Source organism: Phoenix dactylifera, chromosome 6 (assembly GCF_009389715.1).
Source record: "Phoenix dactylifera cultivar Barhee BC4 chromosome 6, palm_55x_up_171113_PBpolish2nd_filt_p, whole genome shotgun sequence".
NCBI classification, from domain to species: domain Eukaryota; kingdom Viridiplantae; phylum Streptophyta; class Magnoliopsida; order Arecales; family Arecaceae; genus Phoenix; species Phoenix dactylifera.
The window spans coordinates 10,197,549-10,211,912 of NC_052397.1; the positions used below are offsets into that span (position 1 = coordinate 10,197,549).

General features: G+C 39.5%; 1 protein-coding gene across 6 annotated transcripts in view; it reads right to left on the reverse strand.

Annotated features, from left to right (window-relative positions):
• Positions 1-12,966, reverse strand: part of LOC103696526 — a 39,290-nt gene extending 26,324 nt beyond the window's left edge. For 5 of the 6 annotated variants that reach the window (XM_026800931.2, XM_039127377.1, XM_026800929.2 and 2 more), the window contains exons 1-6: positions 11,424-12,959; positions 7,308-7,393; positions 6,823-7,206; positions 6,624-6,707; positions 6,080-6,550; positions 992-1,058 (exon numbers count right to left, since the gene is read on the reverse strand). In XM_026800931.2, coding sequence (XP_026656732.2) covers positions 992-1,058; positions 6,080-6,550; positions 6,624-6,707; positions 6,823-7,206; positions 7,308-7,393; positions 11,424-12,669 — 2,338 coding nt within the window. In that variant the 5' untranslated portion in view covers positions 12,670-12,959. Of the gene's footprint in view, positions 1-991; positions 1,059-6,079; positions 6,551-6,623; positions 6,708-6,822; positions 7,207-7,307; positions 7,394-11,423 lie in introns of all 6 variants that reach the window. The other variant, XM_026800932.2, reaches the window with a different exon arrangement.
• Between the last annotated feature and the right edge of the window lie 1,398 nt (positions 12,967-14,364).

The following is a 14,364-nucleotide window of genomic DNA, read 5'->3' on the forward strand; positions in this document are numbered from 1 at the left end:
GCGAACTGTGAACTGGTACTCTTCTCTTCTTCTTCTCCTATTTCTCTTCTTCCTCTTCTTCTTCCTCTTCTTTCTTCCTCTTTATTCCTCTTCTTTCCTCTTCCTCTTCTTCTTTCCTACCGGTGCGAACCATCTTCAAAGGCTGTACCATATCGGTCACGGGCGGTACTGGTACAACACGGACTGAACCGGCTGGTATGGGCAGGTTCAGCAGACCTTGGTAGAAAGTAACATCAGCTACTCACGTAACTCAAAAAACATCAAATGTGGTCTAAAATTAAGACCTACGCGACCCACAAAACATCCCTTTTAATTCTACAAGCTCAGTCCCCTACCCAGACTGCATCACATTCTCACATCAAAATACTCCAAAACAATCTTAATCAAAAACCTAATATTGCAATTAGTAAATTCCGAGATTAAGCTTAGTTCCATTCATTACATTTTTCACCGTACACATGAGTAAAATTCGTTAATAATTTAGTGAACTAACTTACCAAATAATCATTTTTTAAAGAAATTACTTTCTTGCTCCTCCACCCGTATCCTCTTCTGCATCCAATCATAACTAAAGAGACTTGGAAAATACATAATTTAATTTCTTCCATACCCTTCTATTCCTTTAACAAAGTCATGCAGTTTCAACAACCCCATGACTACAATTTCTAAAACCAGACTATACATAACATACATAAAGCATCATGTCATTCCACTAATGATTCAAATAAGTAACAAATCTGATGTAAGACATACTGAAATTCTTAAAAGAAATAAATATTGGAAAATCCTTCAAGGTATCTGTTATGGGCACAAGAAATGTTCATCGAGCCATCACTGCTGATTTGGCAACTCTATAACTAATCAACCGCCCTTGTTTAGAAACTATCATCATGAATTGCACATGGCAAGTGGATTGTTTGTGTGCACATAACAGGAGCCTCATAGCATTACTCATAAATTTTAGCACCAATCCTGTGTTAGTAGAGCTTACCTTCATGTCCACGAAGTAGGTCCAAGGGAGGGCAAGAATCTGCAGGCTTAAGAGTATCTTCAACCATCTGTCAGAAGAAGTCATCTTATAAATGACTGTTTTGTTAATGCTGAATAACATCAAGTTCGATAATGCCGAATTACTAGGTTATAGCAAAACTTATCAGATCGCTGTCCAAATACACCAATAAGATAATCATGAAGTTGGGGATATAATTTCTAACACCAAAGCAATAAACCAAAGGAGACGGTACACCATTTTCCAATCATTTGCCACCATTCTTACCTCGCTGAAGTTCCTGTGCTATAGTCAGCAGCTACTTTTACTCATTCACATTTCCAGCACCCAAAAATGCTTTGACAAAATAAGATTGCACTATCATGATATCTGTAGGCATTCTATACTCTCCATTCAGCAGACAGGTTCATAATCATAATAAGCATCTTATTTGTCAAAATGTCAATTGACACAAATTGTTACAAAGTCTGAACTTAACTGCATTAAGGCATGGTAAAGATGAAGTGACACCATAACTAGAAAAGAAAATTTTAAAAATAGATAGAGAAGAAAAGCTTTGGAGTTGCACCACAAAAAGGATAAACCAACACTATGAGCATTTCCAACAAATCAGAGCAGGCACTAGTCAAAAAAATCATAGACTCTGTGGATGTTCTTGTAAAAAAAAAAAAAAGATATAAACCTGAGAAGGAACTAAGATAGGATGATGAATTTATGAAAAAGGAAATACCTTTGCTGTTCTGCAGTAAATTTCCTTGCTTACTTTGGGTCTCAGACCAAAAAAATTGACCACAAGAAAATCAACAAAATGCGAAGAAGATAGGATTACAGAAGCACGCTCTAAATCCATCTTATATCAATGCAATTTTAGACACTCAATGAGCATACAAGATGAACAGAATAAGCATATTCGACGTGTTAATTCTGACAGGGTTTTCTTGTGCCAATGATGCAGGGTTTTCTTGAGCCAATGAGGAGTTAAATTTGACAAATATATTGTGCCTTTGCCATATTGAATAGGATATTAACCATTAAGTAACAATAGCATGGCATTTCTAGCTCCACATGAGCAAACTGTTGCTGCTTTTTCATAAGAATTGTATTTACTGAGATAGTAGTATAGGCAAAGGTCATTTCCAATTTGATCTCCATTTGGGACTTTGGGCAAATTTCAGCATCAGAAACCATTATTCTTCACACTAAAAGTATCTGATGTCAATGCTATGAAAGAAACTAGAAAAAAAAAGCGCCCCAATGCAAGAGGCTCCCGCCACTACAAAGACCAAGGAAGTTAGATGTATGCATCCTTACACTCACATGCGGATAGGCTGTTTCCGTCCATCCAACCTGTGACACCTAGATCACAATGGAGCTACAATACCTTTGTACCAAGGCCCACCCTCTTATAAAAGGAATGGTATGAGACTCAAATAAAATTTAAAATATATATTTTTTTTATCTTGATCATATCAAAAACTTTGGCATTGCTAAATTGCAGATAATAAATATAAAAATAAGCAATAGAAACATTATAGAATTTTTTTCCTTTTTTACTCCTGCAAAAGGAAACATGATAAGTAGAACATCAGTGATCGATTGGATTCATCTTCTTCGATAGACAAGAAGACTGGAGCAATATGCATGCACAAATGATGCTTGCACAGTTGTTCAAATCAAGGATTGCTATGCTGGTACCGAGGTCCATACCGGTTGCCCGACAGCATTGTTCGATACGCCCTCGTGTCATTCCATGCCGAGCTTGTACCAATACAGCAGAGAGGGCAGGGGAGAGGGAAAATGGGAGAGAGGAAAACAGAGAGGGGGGAAGGGAGGATGGAGACGGAGGAAGGGAGGGAGAGAGAGGGAGAAGGCCGGCGGAGCGCTACCCGACACAACGAGAGGGTGGGGCAGAGGGAGAATGGGAGAGAGGAGAAGAGGATGGGGGAGCCTCTCCTCCGCCCCTCCGCATCCCTCCTCGGCCCTCTATCAACCATCCACTCTCCCTCTCCCTCCCTCTCTCCCCCTCTCTCTCTCTCTCTCTTTTCCTCTCTTTCCTTCTCTTTGTCCCCCTCCTTTGCCAATTTCTTGATTTGAAAGCCAGAACCGTCCTGGTTTGCCGTCAGTATGGCTCGCTTCGACCCACACCGGACGGTTCGGGAGGGCTCTGCCGACAATGGTTCAAATCCTTTGCCCCATTCGCTACTCATTACTTTTTAACCCTTTAGGGTGCATTTGGTTGTGGAACATGTTCCCCTGAAGCGAATGGGTTAACTTGCTCCTAGCCCATTTGACTGCAAAAGAAACTATGCAAACAAATCTGTTAACTTACTCCTAACCCATTTGACTCCAAAATAAAATATTCCACCCTACATGGTGCCTATTATTCTCGGTTAAAGTGGAAAAAGTCACTCAACATACTTTCAAGAATACCTGCTCTGCTTTTAGAAAAAATAACCTACTCATCGAGCATTTGGAGGGTTTAAGTTGACTAGGTGGAGTAAGGGGGCCTTATCCCAATTTAACCCTAAACTCCTTGATTAAGCTAAACTAGTCTCATTTAGTTTCAAGCAGGGTCGGAGGAACCGGTACCAGACACCGTACCGATTTTCCGGCGGAACAAGTCGGTACGGACCGTGCCGAGCCCGTACCGAGAGAGGAAACATGCCGGAGCCGGAAAAGGAGAAGAGAGCAAGGGAGGGAGGGAGGGAGGGAGAGAAGCGGTGACAGACGCTGGTTGAGGGCCAGCGAAGGTCGAGGCCGAGGCCGCAGCTAAAAAATTTGAAAATTTTTAGGTGAAATCGGCAAACTGCTTGCCAACTTCACTTAAAAATTTCAAAATTTTTAATTGAAGTCCATAATCGATTTACCAACTTTACTTAAAAATTTTCAATTTTTTTAGCTACAGCCTGTTCTTCTGTTTCGAAAAAAAGAAACAAGAGATGCGGCCGCAACCTCGGCCTCCACCGCCCCTCCCTCCCCGACCACTGTCGGCCCCCCGCGGCCCTCTGCAAGCATCCGTCGCCGCTCCTTCTCCCTCCCTCCCCCGCTCGCTCTTTCTCGCTCTTCTTCTTCTCCGACTCCGGCAATAAACCGTTTTTAAAGCCGAAACCGTATCGGTGAGCCATCGGTATGGCTCGAAACAGGCGGAACCATCCGATTCGGGACAGTTCTGCATTCCATGATTTCAAGTCAAAAGCATGCACATAGTGCACCATGGGCTGAAGACTTCTCACCAACACTTTCTTCAAAATGAAGAGAAGAATATTTGATCATCGTATATCAGACTTCAACCATGCAAAACTTCTCCAAGAAGCATGCTATATCTCGCAATTTTCTCTTTACAAAATTTTACACGCATATGTAAAAGCGCTGAACTATATAATAGTAGAAATGACTTAAACTTGTATTAGCAATCCACAACTCAATAAAACCAAGAACCTAAGTGAACCACTCTTTCAAACAACAGTGATTTGTTTGGCTAATGACTAACTTCCAAAAATTAAGTAAATTACACTTAGAGCTTCTCATGAAGAGCCAATAACATACCATTGCAATGTCATCTCTTATAAAAACAATTTTTTAAGTTCACCTCTTAAAAGGCCTAATTTCTTAATGAGATAGCAAAGTACTGGTTTTTGATGATTATGCCTACCAGAATTTGAACCTGAAATAACCTTTCAATTAAGCACCACCAATACCATGCAATTTCATATTTCAAAAAGCAAGATTTTAAATCCCATAGAATGGGACCATCCCGATTTTTCTGTGAAATAGGAAATGCCGCTGTCCCTCCCCGTCCCAACACTTGGGATGGGGGATGCCCCATGACTAGTCAATCAGGATGCTAGGATGATGGCAGGATGGTCTTCGGATGATACCTCATCCAAGCATCCCGAGGGATGTCCCACTGGTAATTGAAACCTTGTCAAAAAGCCTTAGAAGGCCAATAATTTATCTTCACTTTAAACTCCCTTAAATATTAAAATTGAGTAACTTTTTAATTTCAAAACCAGAAAATACATAGCCAATAATTCTTGTCAAATAATTTTTTAAATCTTTTTGGCTCTGAAGCTGGTTAACCCATGCATGATGCAGTCTACATAATATACTACAAAAAGGAACATTTTTAAACAAGATTCACCATCTCGGTGCCACACTAGCATAGTGTTGGTATAGTATGAAAATTTTTTGGCGTACCGAGTGTCGGGATATACCGAACTGTTATGGTACGGTATGCCCCCTACCGCTCTATTCGGGCCGATACGGTGTATCATGCTTTTAAGTCTGTAGGATTAACATAGAAAAAGAAGCACATTCATTTCATACTAGAATAATAGAGCACAAGCTGGTTTAAATTATCAAATCATTACTTTCAAATAACGATCTGAATCAAAATGTTCTTGTCAGGTTAATATCCAAAATCAAACAATTCAAGTGCCTATTTGACTCTAATTTGGATCCTTGTAGGATGCAAGAGATTCAATGCACATCAATCTATTGCCATTGCAGGAAGAAGATAATTTTAGAACCCAAATGATGAAAGGGAGGAAAGAAATGATGGCTCCATTGGTGGAACAAAATCATATGACATGGTCCATGAACAGGGAAAATGCCTTTTCTTTTAATCATATTTAGCGACAAAGTTTCGGATTATAGCTTGGAAAAAATATCCTCATTTCAAAAATAAAATGGATTTTAAAAATGCAAAGGATGGATGTATTAAGTTCCAAAGGATGTGGCATGGTACATTAATACTATAAGCATATGCATAATTATCCATCGCTATTTCCTTCAAGCACTAAAATCATTCAAAGGATGCTCACTTATCAGGTTGGTTGAAACCCTCGATGACAAAAGTTGCAGCAATACAGCTAGCACCAGATCTAAATTTCACAAATGCTAATCGAAAAAAACAGAACGGTGTATATGTGGGACCATGAGCGGATTCAAATACCTTATGCATGGAGGAAGATCGGAACATTTGACATGATAGTAGACAACATTCACCAATCAATGACAAATCAATCCATTAAGAAAAAAAGTTAAGACCATATAAGGTAATGTTATTACCATGTCTGAAATCTCTTGCTCCTTCAAGCAGCAATTCTGATCAAGAATAGAAGAATTCTTGCCATTAATATCTCCTTTCATATCTTCAGCGAGAGCAACCAGAATTTCACCCATCATATCAACTGTTTTTGCATTACCATTTTGTGGCATAAAAGGTAACTCCCCAGATGAGTATAACATTTTGTTATCTTTCAAGATTCTGATGTTGCTTTTCATTCTTCTCCGTGGTGGTAAGGATTTAACAAAAGCAGCATCTGGCAATTCAAGGCTAGCAACTTTGTGCTCACCTTGAACATAAGAACCTGCTGGTTTAGCAGCATTTGGATCATTGTTCCTTGCAAGTTTATTATCTGATAGTATCGCAGAGCCACTTTTAGCTTTCAATGGTTGCACAGCAGGCATATGTACAGAAGTTTGAAGCCATTTGATTATTTTCAACCTCAATCCAGGGGAGAAGGATGTGGTCTCACCCTGCCAAGAAAACTAGATTGTCAAAATTCATAAACTTCCAAATATGAAGAAACAAAATACTTCCAATTTGTACCACAAGAGCTGCTTGTAAGGAATTTATTGAAATGCCCATCTCCGATGCAAGATCACCGATATTAATTTTCCCTCGATCAATTAACTGTAACAAGATTACAAAGAAAAGCTTAGATCTGGAGCCATGGTCATATTGATGTGAAACAAGTGCATTCAAAATAAAAACTTCCGAGTTAAAAGATAAGTTCCACAGGTAGTACCTTCTTAAGAATTACAGCAATATTAGGGGAATTTCTAGTGATGTTTCCACTCTCAATAATTCCATCAGTATCCATGTCATTATCTGGCTCTGACTGATCATCTTCATATTTTAATCTACCAGTCAAGGCATCTAGCTCCATGCTAGGTTCCATTTTAACCATTTGATTAGAAGTAGAGTTTTTTATTTCATCTTGCATCAAGCTTTTAGCTCTATTCTTGCGAGTAAGTCTTAACTTTGGTATCCATTTTGCGGGTGGGATTGCAGGCGGAGCCTTGGTTAATGAAGAGTCATCATTGACGAGCACTGCAAGGTTTTTTGCATGTTGGGCACTGCTCATACCTTGAGAAGTGGTGTGCTTTGAGCAAAAAGCTCGCAACTCGACCTACGTATGTATTGAAGGCAACAACATCAGCTTGTCTTACCACAGAATAAGATAAAAAATAACAGATTTAAGATGACGGATGGAAAAATAAAAAGCATCACATTATCACATCCAAACTTTCCCCAGATCTCCATTTGATGCTTGGAGTCCCTTGCACATCGAGGATGAAAAGATGTTCTGCATGTTCCTGAAACATCATAACAACCAGATTAAACATCAGCCGAGCCAGGAAAAAAAAATAGACTGAGTCCCCTCTTTAGGAAATAAGGCCCTTATCACTCAACCAGCTAAGGCTTTGCCAAGACCAAGTAGCTTTCACAATAGCAGCAGCAATAGCATGATACTAGTTTAAAAGCAGAATAAAAATAGTCAGCTAAAGGTGGCATTATGTATCTGATATGAGGCAACTGACAGATAAAAATCACATGATAATCAGCCTATAATCAATAAAGGTTTAAAATTAATCAATATAAACCACAATGAAGTTCCTTTAAGATAATTACTTTGTAATATGAGATAATGTATTTTATCGAATTCAATTCAGAGGTGGCTTGTCACTCAAGCTCCTCTGTCTCATAGGTTAATGAAAAAAATATGGAGGCCGCAGCTATATAATAATATTTGAAGCATCATGAGACCTCTAAAATGACAAGTAATGCTGCCCAATAAATGTTTCAAATCCAGAGACAATTCATTGCTGTAATCAGATGGATTAAGTAGCCCATAATTAGCTGTCTGCACTACTTAATTCTTGAAATCAAGACACATTTTTATAAAGGAAAGCAGTCAGTTCTTCCACAAATTAAGAAATAAAAGATGGAAGCTCATCAGAGATAATTTCGTATAAAGCCTTAATGCATTGAGCACCTTTAACCTCTAATGCACAGAGCCATTTTAACAGAGTTATCGCAAAGCTCCCAAGCACAGAAGATGGAAGCCATAAAGATCAGTGTTTTTTACCTAGCATCATCCTAAACTATTGGACGATACTCAACAAGATAGAAAGTGGTTATGGAAATTACATTATGCAAACAGGTGAAACTAGACCTCCTGAAATTCTAACGATGGAAAATAAAGGTATAACAAGATAGAACAGGCATCCGACATGACTTCCAAACAAAGTATGATCTCAAAATGAAACTCTAAAGAGGATAATGCACATAAACATCCGACATAACACCACAGACATAATACGATGAAAAAGGAGGATTGTTCAGCACAGTGCATAAATAAATGATTCCATGTACAACGGTTCTTCAGCATAGAATTCTTCGTCAAAGAGCTATTTAAGATAGAAATATACCAAACCTCGAAGTTGAAATTGTTTGTACTTGAATTAAATATTGTGACAAGTTCATATTGAGATAAAACCGTTTGACAAACTTTCCCTATTGGTGACTGAAGGTAGCATGGACACTTTTCGAAAACAGCGAAGAAGGCTGCCAACAGCTCTGAGATTATAGAAACATAAACAGTTATCCAATCAATTTGAAGTTTACATACCTCACGATGGATTACTGTCAAGTCCTTCTATAAGACTTCCTCATGCGGATTCACTATAATTCTCAACTTATTTGGTCTCTATCTCCTCTTTCTAGCCTTTTAGCATGTATGCAAGACACCCTCATCAATTAATGTCTAGGTTAGAATACACATACGCACGATGACTCAATCAATAATCCCTTCATCTCAATTTTGTAAGTGTCGTGACAACCATGTTCATACTTGCCCTATTTTCACTAAACACCTGGGCATCATTAACTTTGCAATAGCAATATTATGCCAATGAGCCTTCTTGACTAACATTCTAATTCAGTAAAGTTAGTCATTAGTCAGTGAAATTGTGATAGCACTACATAATATGACAAGGGCTCTTTCAACTTTATCCAACTTTCTTCCTTCTCCAGAACTTTCTTCACTAATATATGCATGAAAAAGAAGCTGAACTTTTTCAGTTCCTGTCGTGTCTCAACCACCAAAGGAACATATCAGTTTCATTTAATCCGCTTTACTGTTAGTAATTCTATCTGAATGTATAATTTTAAGAACTTTGAGAATGCAGATGTTGCTTACTACAATGCTGGTAATCTCATTTTATGCTGTGTGTACTTTTCATTAACAACTTCAGCTTAGGCATGGAGAAAAGAAATAAATCCATTGGCATGCTGATGGTTTTCAGCACCACAAGAACAACAAAGAACATAACTCACCTACAGAGTCGAATAGTTAATTCTTAAAGCACAAACATACTACTTTAAAAATAATCAAAATACTCTTATAAGCATCATCCTTTCATCTTTCAATTTTTTCATAGTATAGAACTGCAAAGCGAAGTTAGCAAAAGTGACTTATTTGGAAATCTTCTGTCTCACTAATACCTCAATCTTCTACAAAATGCCATGAAGATTTCAAAGCCGGCACTCAATTTTGTCCAAGTAATTTGTAAACCTTTGTACTTCTGACTGCTCAACTTCTACTGCCTTTCAACAACTAAAACTATTTCACATGTCAGTAGCAGCCACCACAATGCCTCTTTTTGGGGATAAGCAACTAATGCATCTTTAAAGAATGTAAAGTGGATGGGGCCTCAAGTTGGTTGCTAGTGAAAACCTTCTGAAGATGAACTTCCTAATCTATCCACAAGCTTAATGCATGAATGTAATTGCATCAATATATTGCCTTAGTACACAAGTTCAATAACCTTCCTCCTCCTTGCCTGTCAAAATGAGGTCCATCATTATTCTACCATAAGCTTTCTCCAAACCATGTACTATCAAGTAGAACTTGACTATAGAGAGAAGCATTCAACACAAGAAATATCCACAAAAGAATGGAGCAAAGTTTTTCCAATTAACTGTCAAACCCAGCATCAAGCCATCCAAGGGTCACATCCATATTATTTATCAGAAGCTTTTTCCACAACAAAAACAAGGTACTTCCTCTTTTCACGGGTTATTTTGACAATTAAGAAGCAAGATACTACCATTACAGTTAAGCCATTGTTGTTACAGGTGGTCGCCTAGTGGCCTAGGCAATCTTCTGAGCATTTGGCATGCCTTGAGATATCTAGGTGATCCTCACATGGACCATCACCTATAGACATAAACAAATATAGGTATTTATGGACGAATGCATACACATATGTGTGTATGCATATGTAGATATAATTTTGTTATTTGTACTTAAATAATTCTTTTGCAATTTCCTTCTGCAAATGACATTTGGATGCTTAAACAAAACACAAAATACATCAAATTGGATCCAAAGAACTGTCATAAAGGGAATAGGTTAAGGGCTAGACAAGTACCCACAAAAAGGCTCAAATTCATAATCCTAGAACAACGCTCCAACCTCCAGCAATATGAACAATTCAGAAAACTTGGCAAATTGCTATGACCAAAGCTAAGGAAACAAGGTTTACCTAACCATTTCTAATACTATTTTAAGTTATGAATTTAGTATAAACTTTAGAATTAAATATATATATATATATATATATATATATATATATATATATATATATATCTTTCTTGAAAGTGTTCCTAGTTGCTTACATTCGGCACATAATTTTAAGGCTTCAAGGCATTTTAAGATATTAAGTCGTCAACAGCAAGGGAGAGGAAGTACTAAAGTATCAAAACAGTATTATAAATTAAGAAGCTCCATAGAAAGTGATTGATTTTGAATTAAGTCAGCAACATAAGAAATCGCTAAAAGTGAGTAGCTAATCTCTTGGGCAATAGGCTGGGTTCATTGCTTGGAGTTGCCTAAGGTGTTTCACAACTATGAGTTAAAAACTACCACACCTCTGTCTTGAATCTCTAGTAGTCATATGTAAAGCTACCACCTCAACTGTTCAGTCGTTAGTTGTATTTTCATTGTCAATAACAGATAGCGCTGCTCAAAGAGAATGTACGCTTACAGGCTTCATGTAAGAGAAAATGAAAGAAGAAAAAGGAATCAATGGCCTCTGGAATAGACATTAGAAACTGAATATAGAGTAAACAATATTCAAGGACTCATGCAGGGTGAGGCTAGTTTTTTACATAAACTTGAGATAAAGTAAGCGCCATGGTAATAGTGTTTAACTTAGATTCTATTTGATTCATGCCATGAATAATATAAATAGTACAAATAAAGACACTAAAAATGCTAAAACAAAATCAGATATCTTCAAATGGCATACAAACATATAAACTGCAAGGTAGGAAGCATACCATGGCTACATCGGATGCATGCCCCATGCTTGACCTTACACACGTTACAGACCAACTTCTTCCGTGTCTCTTGTATTCCTTCAATATTCATAACCGGTTCCATTGCCCCAATGTCCTCCACATACACCTCAGGTATCCATAGACTGCAAAACAAATGTGCAAACTTCAACCCACTGCCGCTTGCGCTCCTACTAGAATCCCTTCCTTCAGGTTTTAGAGCTCCACCTTCTTTTGGGCAAAGCAAACAAGGCCTCGAACAGGGGGTGTCACCATCTTTCTTCGATACCTTTTCCACTGCCTCCAAATGCTTACACCAAGAGCACAACCACACTCCCTCCGGAACCTTATGCACACCATAACATTTCGGGTGCACCGAAACCTTGCAAGAATCACAACAAAGCAGCTTATTTGACTTCACGCTACTGTCTACTGAACAGCAGAAATCACAGACAGAAGCACCTTCTGCCTGCGAATGAGGAAGTATCAACAGTCGTTCCAAGCCAGCATCTCCACCCAAGAGCTTTCGTTTCTTGTTAGGCCGCTCAGATGTGAGAACAAACCTCTCCTTTGAACTCAAAAGCCAATTCAAAGATGCACGGTCATCTTCTTCTTTCTCCAGAGATGGATCACCGCCTGCTCCAACTTCGTCAACTTCCAATGCTTGCTCCTCTGCCACCTGCTCGGCCATCTGTTTCTCCACCACTACCTCTTTCTTCTCAATCCGGAAGCTCGGACTCGCTTCAACCGTGGCTGCGTCCAAGACATCATCTTTCTTCACTGCTTCGGCGACATTTCCAGAGACGGGAATGGTGAGGCAAGAATCAAGTGTAACAGAGCCAAACGAGAGCTTAGGAACCAACGCGTCGATGTCCGCCAGAGTGACCGGCCGGAAGTACTCCTCAGTCTGGTCCCACACGTCGGCGGCCGCAGGAGGTTGCCCGTGCCCTGAGGGCTTGTCCCCGGACTCCCCATGAGACTTCTTGTGCTTCCTGCGGCCGTCCGTCGGCTTCGAGAGAAAGGCGGCTAACCCGGAGGGAAGCATCGGAACCCTAGGGCCAGCCTCCTCGGTGTCGAACGGGGAGCGGTCGGAGAGGGCCTTACGGGCCTGGGCAAAAAGATCCATCCCGGCCGCCGCCTCCCCCGACGGCGACGGCCGGGAGACCGGGCAGGGCTTCTCCTCGGGGCGGCAAACCCCAGCGGCGCCCCTGCCCGTCATCTTCCGCCCCTGGCATCGGCCGCCGCTCATGGACGCGACCCGCGACAGCAGCCCATTACCACCGCAGATACCCTAGCCCTAGCGGTAACCCTAACCCTAGCCCCCTGGGCGGAGGATTCCTTCGCGTGCGACGACGGCGGTGGGGACGGTAGGGTTAGGGTTTCGGTCGCCCCTTTCTTTCTTTCCTTTTTTTTGATTTTTCTTTCTATTTTCTCGCTTCCGTTTCGGATCCAAAGAGAAGAGAGCAGCGATCGGGTTCCTTTTTTTCGTTTTTCTTTTTTTCCTCTCTCACTCTATCGACTTGTGTTGGTTTCGTACGAGAGTTCAATCGGGGTTCGTGCTCGCATTATTAATTAGTAGGCAAGGCGGAAAAAGAGATGTCACGAGCAATTTTCGTCGACCCAACTATGGTAACAAGCTATGCAAGCAAGCTCACAGCTCATTCCAGCTCATGCTGGCACGATATGATTGGTTCACGCATTTCTAGCGCCAATCTTCATAAGCAAGGTGGTAATAAATGCTTTTGGTCACATTGTTGGGCTCCGAAGTACTTTCGTTTCTTTATATTACATTACTTTTATTATTGCTATTTATTTGGTAAGATAAAATAAGGAGAGCGGGGTGTTGTGGCGAGATATCGTGTAATTGTTGATGTGGGCATCCTGATCGAGGCAAGATAACGTGGCGCGCGGGAAGAGAGGGACCAAGAGAAGACGGGATCACCTCGGGCGTGCCATGTTCCTAGTCGAGGGCAGGACTGTGGCGGCCTACTTTGCCAAGGGAGTTTTCTCCGCTGCGAGTGCTTATAAAATTTATTATCGTTCAAAATGTGTAGTTGCCCATTACTCTTTTTGAATATTATATTTGAATTAGCTTACTAAGTTCACTCTTAAATTGCATTCAGTTCAACAAAAATCCATTATAAACACTTTCATGTGCAAAATCCTTATATGCAAAAGATTTTATTTTTTTTTACTTATACCAACTACCACCTATTTGTATTATACTTTTGCAATGACCTTAGCCATCACTTTATAATAAACCATAAGGATGGAATAAAAGCTTTCATCTTGAGTGGTCCAGCAAATTATTTACTACTTATCACCGGCTTTCAAGATACCTCTAGATATAAAAAAAAAAATAAATTATACAATAAATAATCTAAAGCTTTCTATTTATGTATTGGACCGATCAATTTCGTTGTCCATTGGACAACTATAGTGAATATTGATTTTGTTCTTTTTAACTTATTAAAAAGTACAAAGCATCATCGCTTGGTTATGGATGCAAATAAGATTTTTTTTACTTCATTTATTGATGAGGGAGACGTAGGAAAGTTTCTCCTATTGTTCCGCTGCAAAAATCAGAAGCACACAACAGAGGAAAACAAGGGAATTTTGGGCTCCAAAAAACAGAGCTTCATCAGATTTTTCAATCACGGTAAAACCAAGCCAAAAGAAAGAAGACGGCGGCCCTGTACATCCCACCTTTTATAGAGCCACAAACTCACTCTAAATCCCTAACAAAAGGACTCAATAATCAACTAAACTCCAATCAAAATGGACCCCTAATCTGACTTAACTCAGACCTGAATTTCAGAACAAGTTTAGACTCCCAAACAGACTCAATTCATAAATTATAAACAGACTGGGACTCGATTAAACCAACATTCAGAAACTTGTAAATCGTGGAATTTATCTCTAGCAACATGAGATCAATCCTATG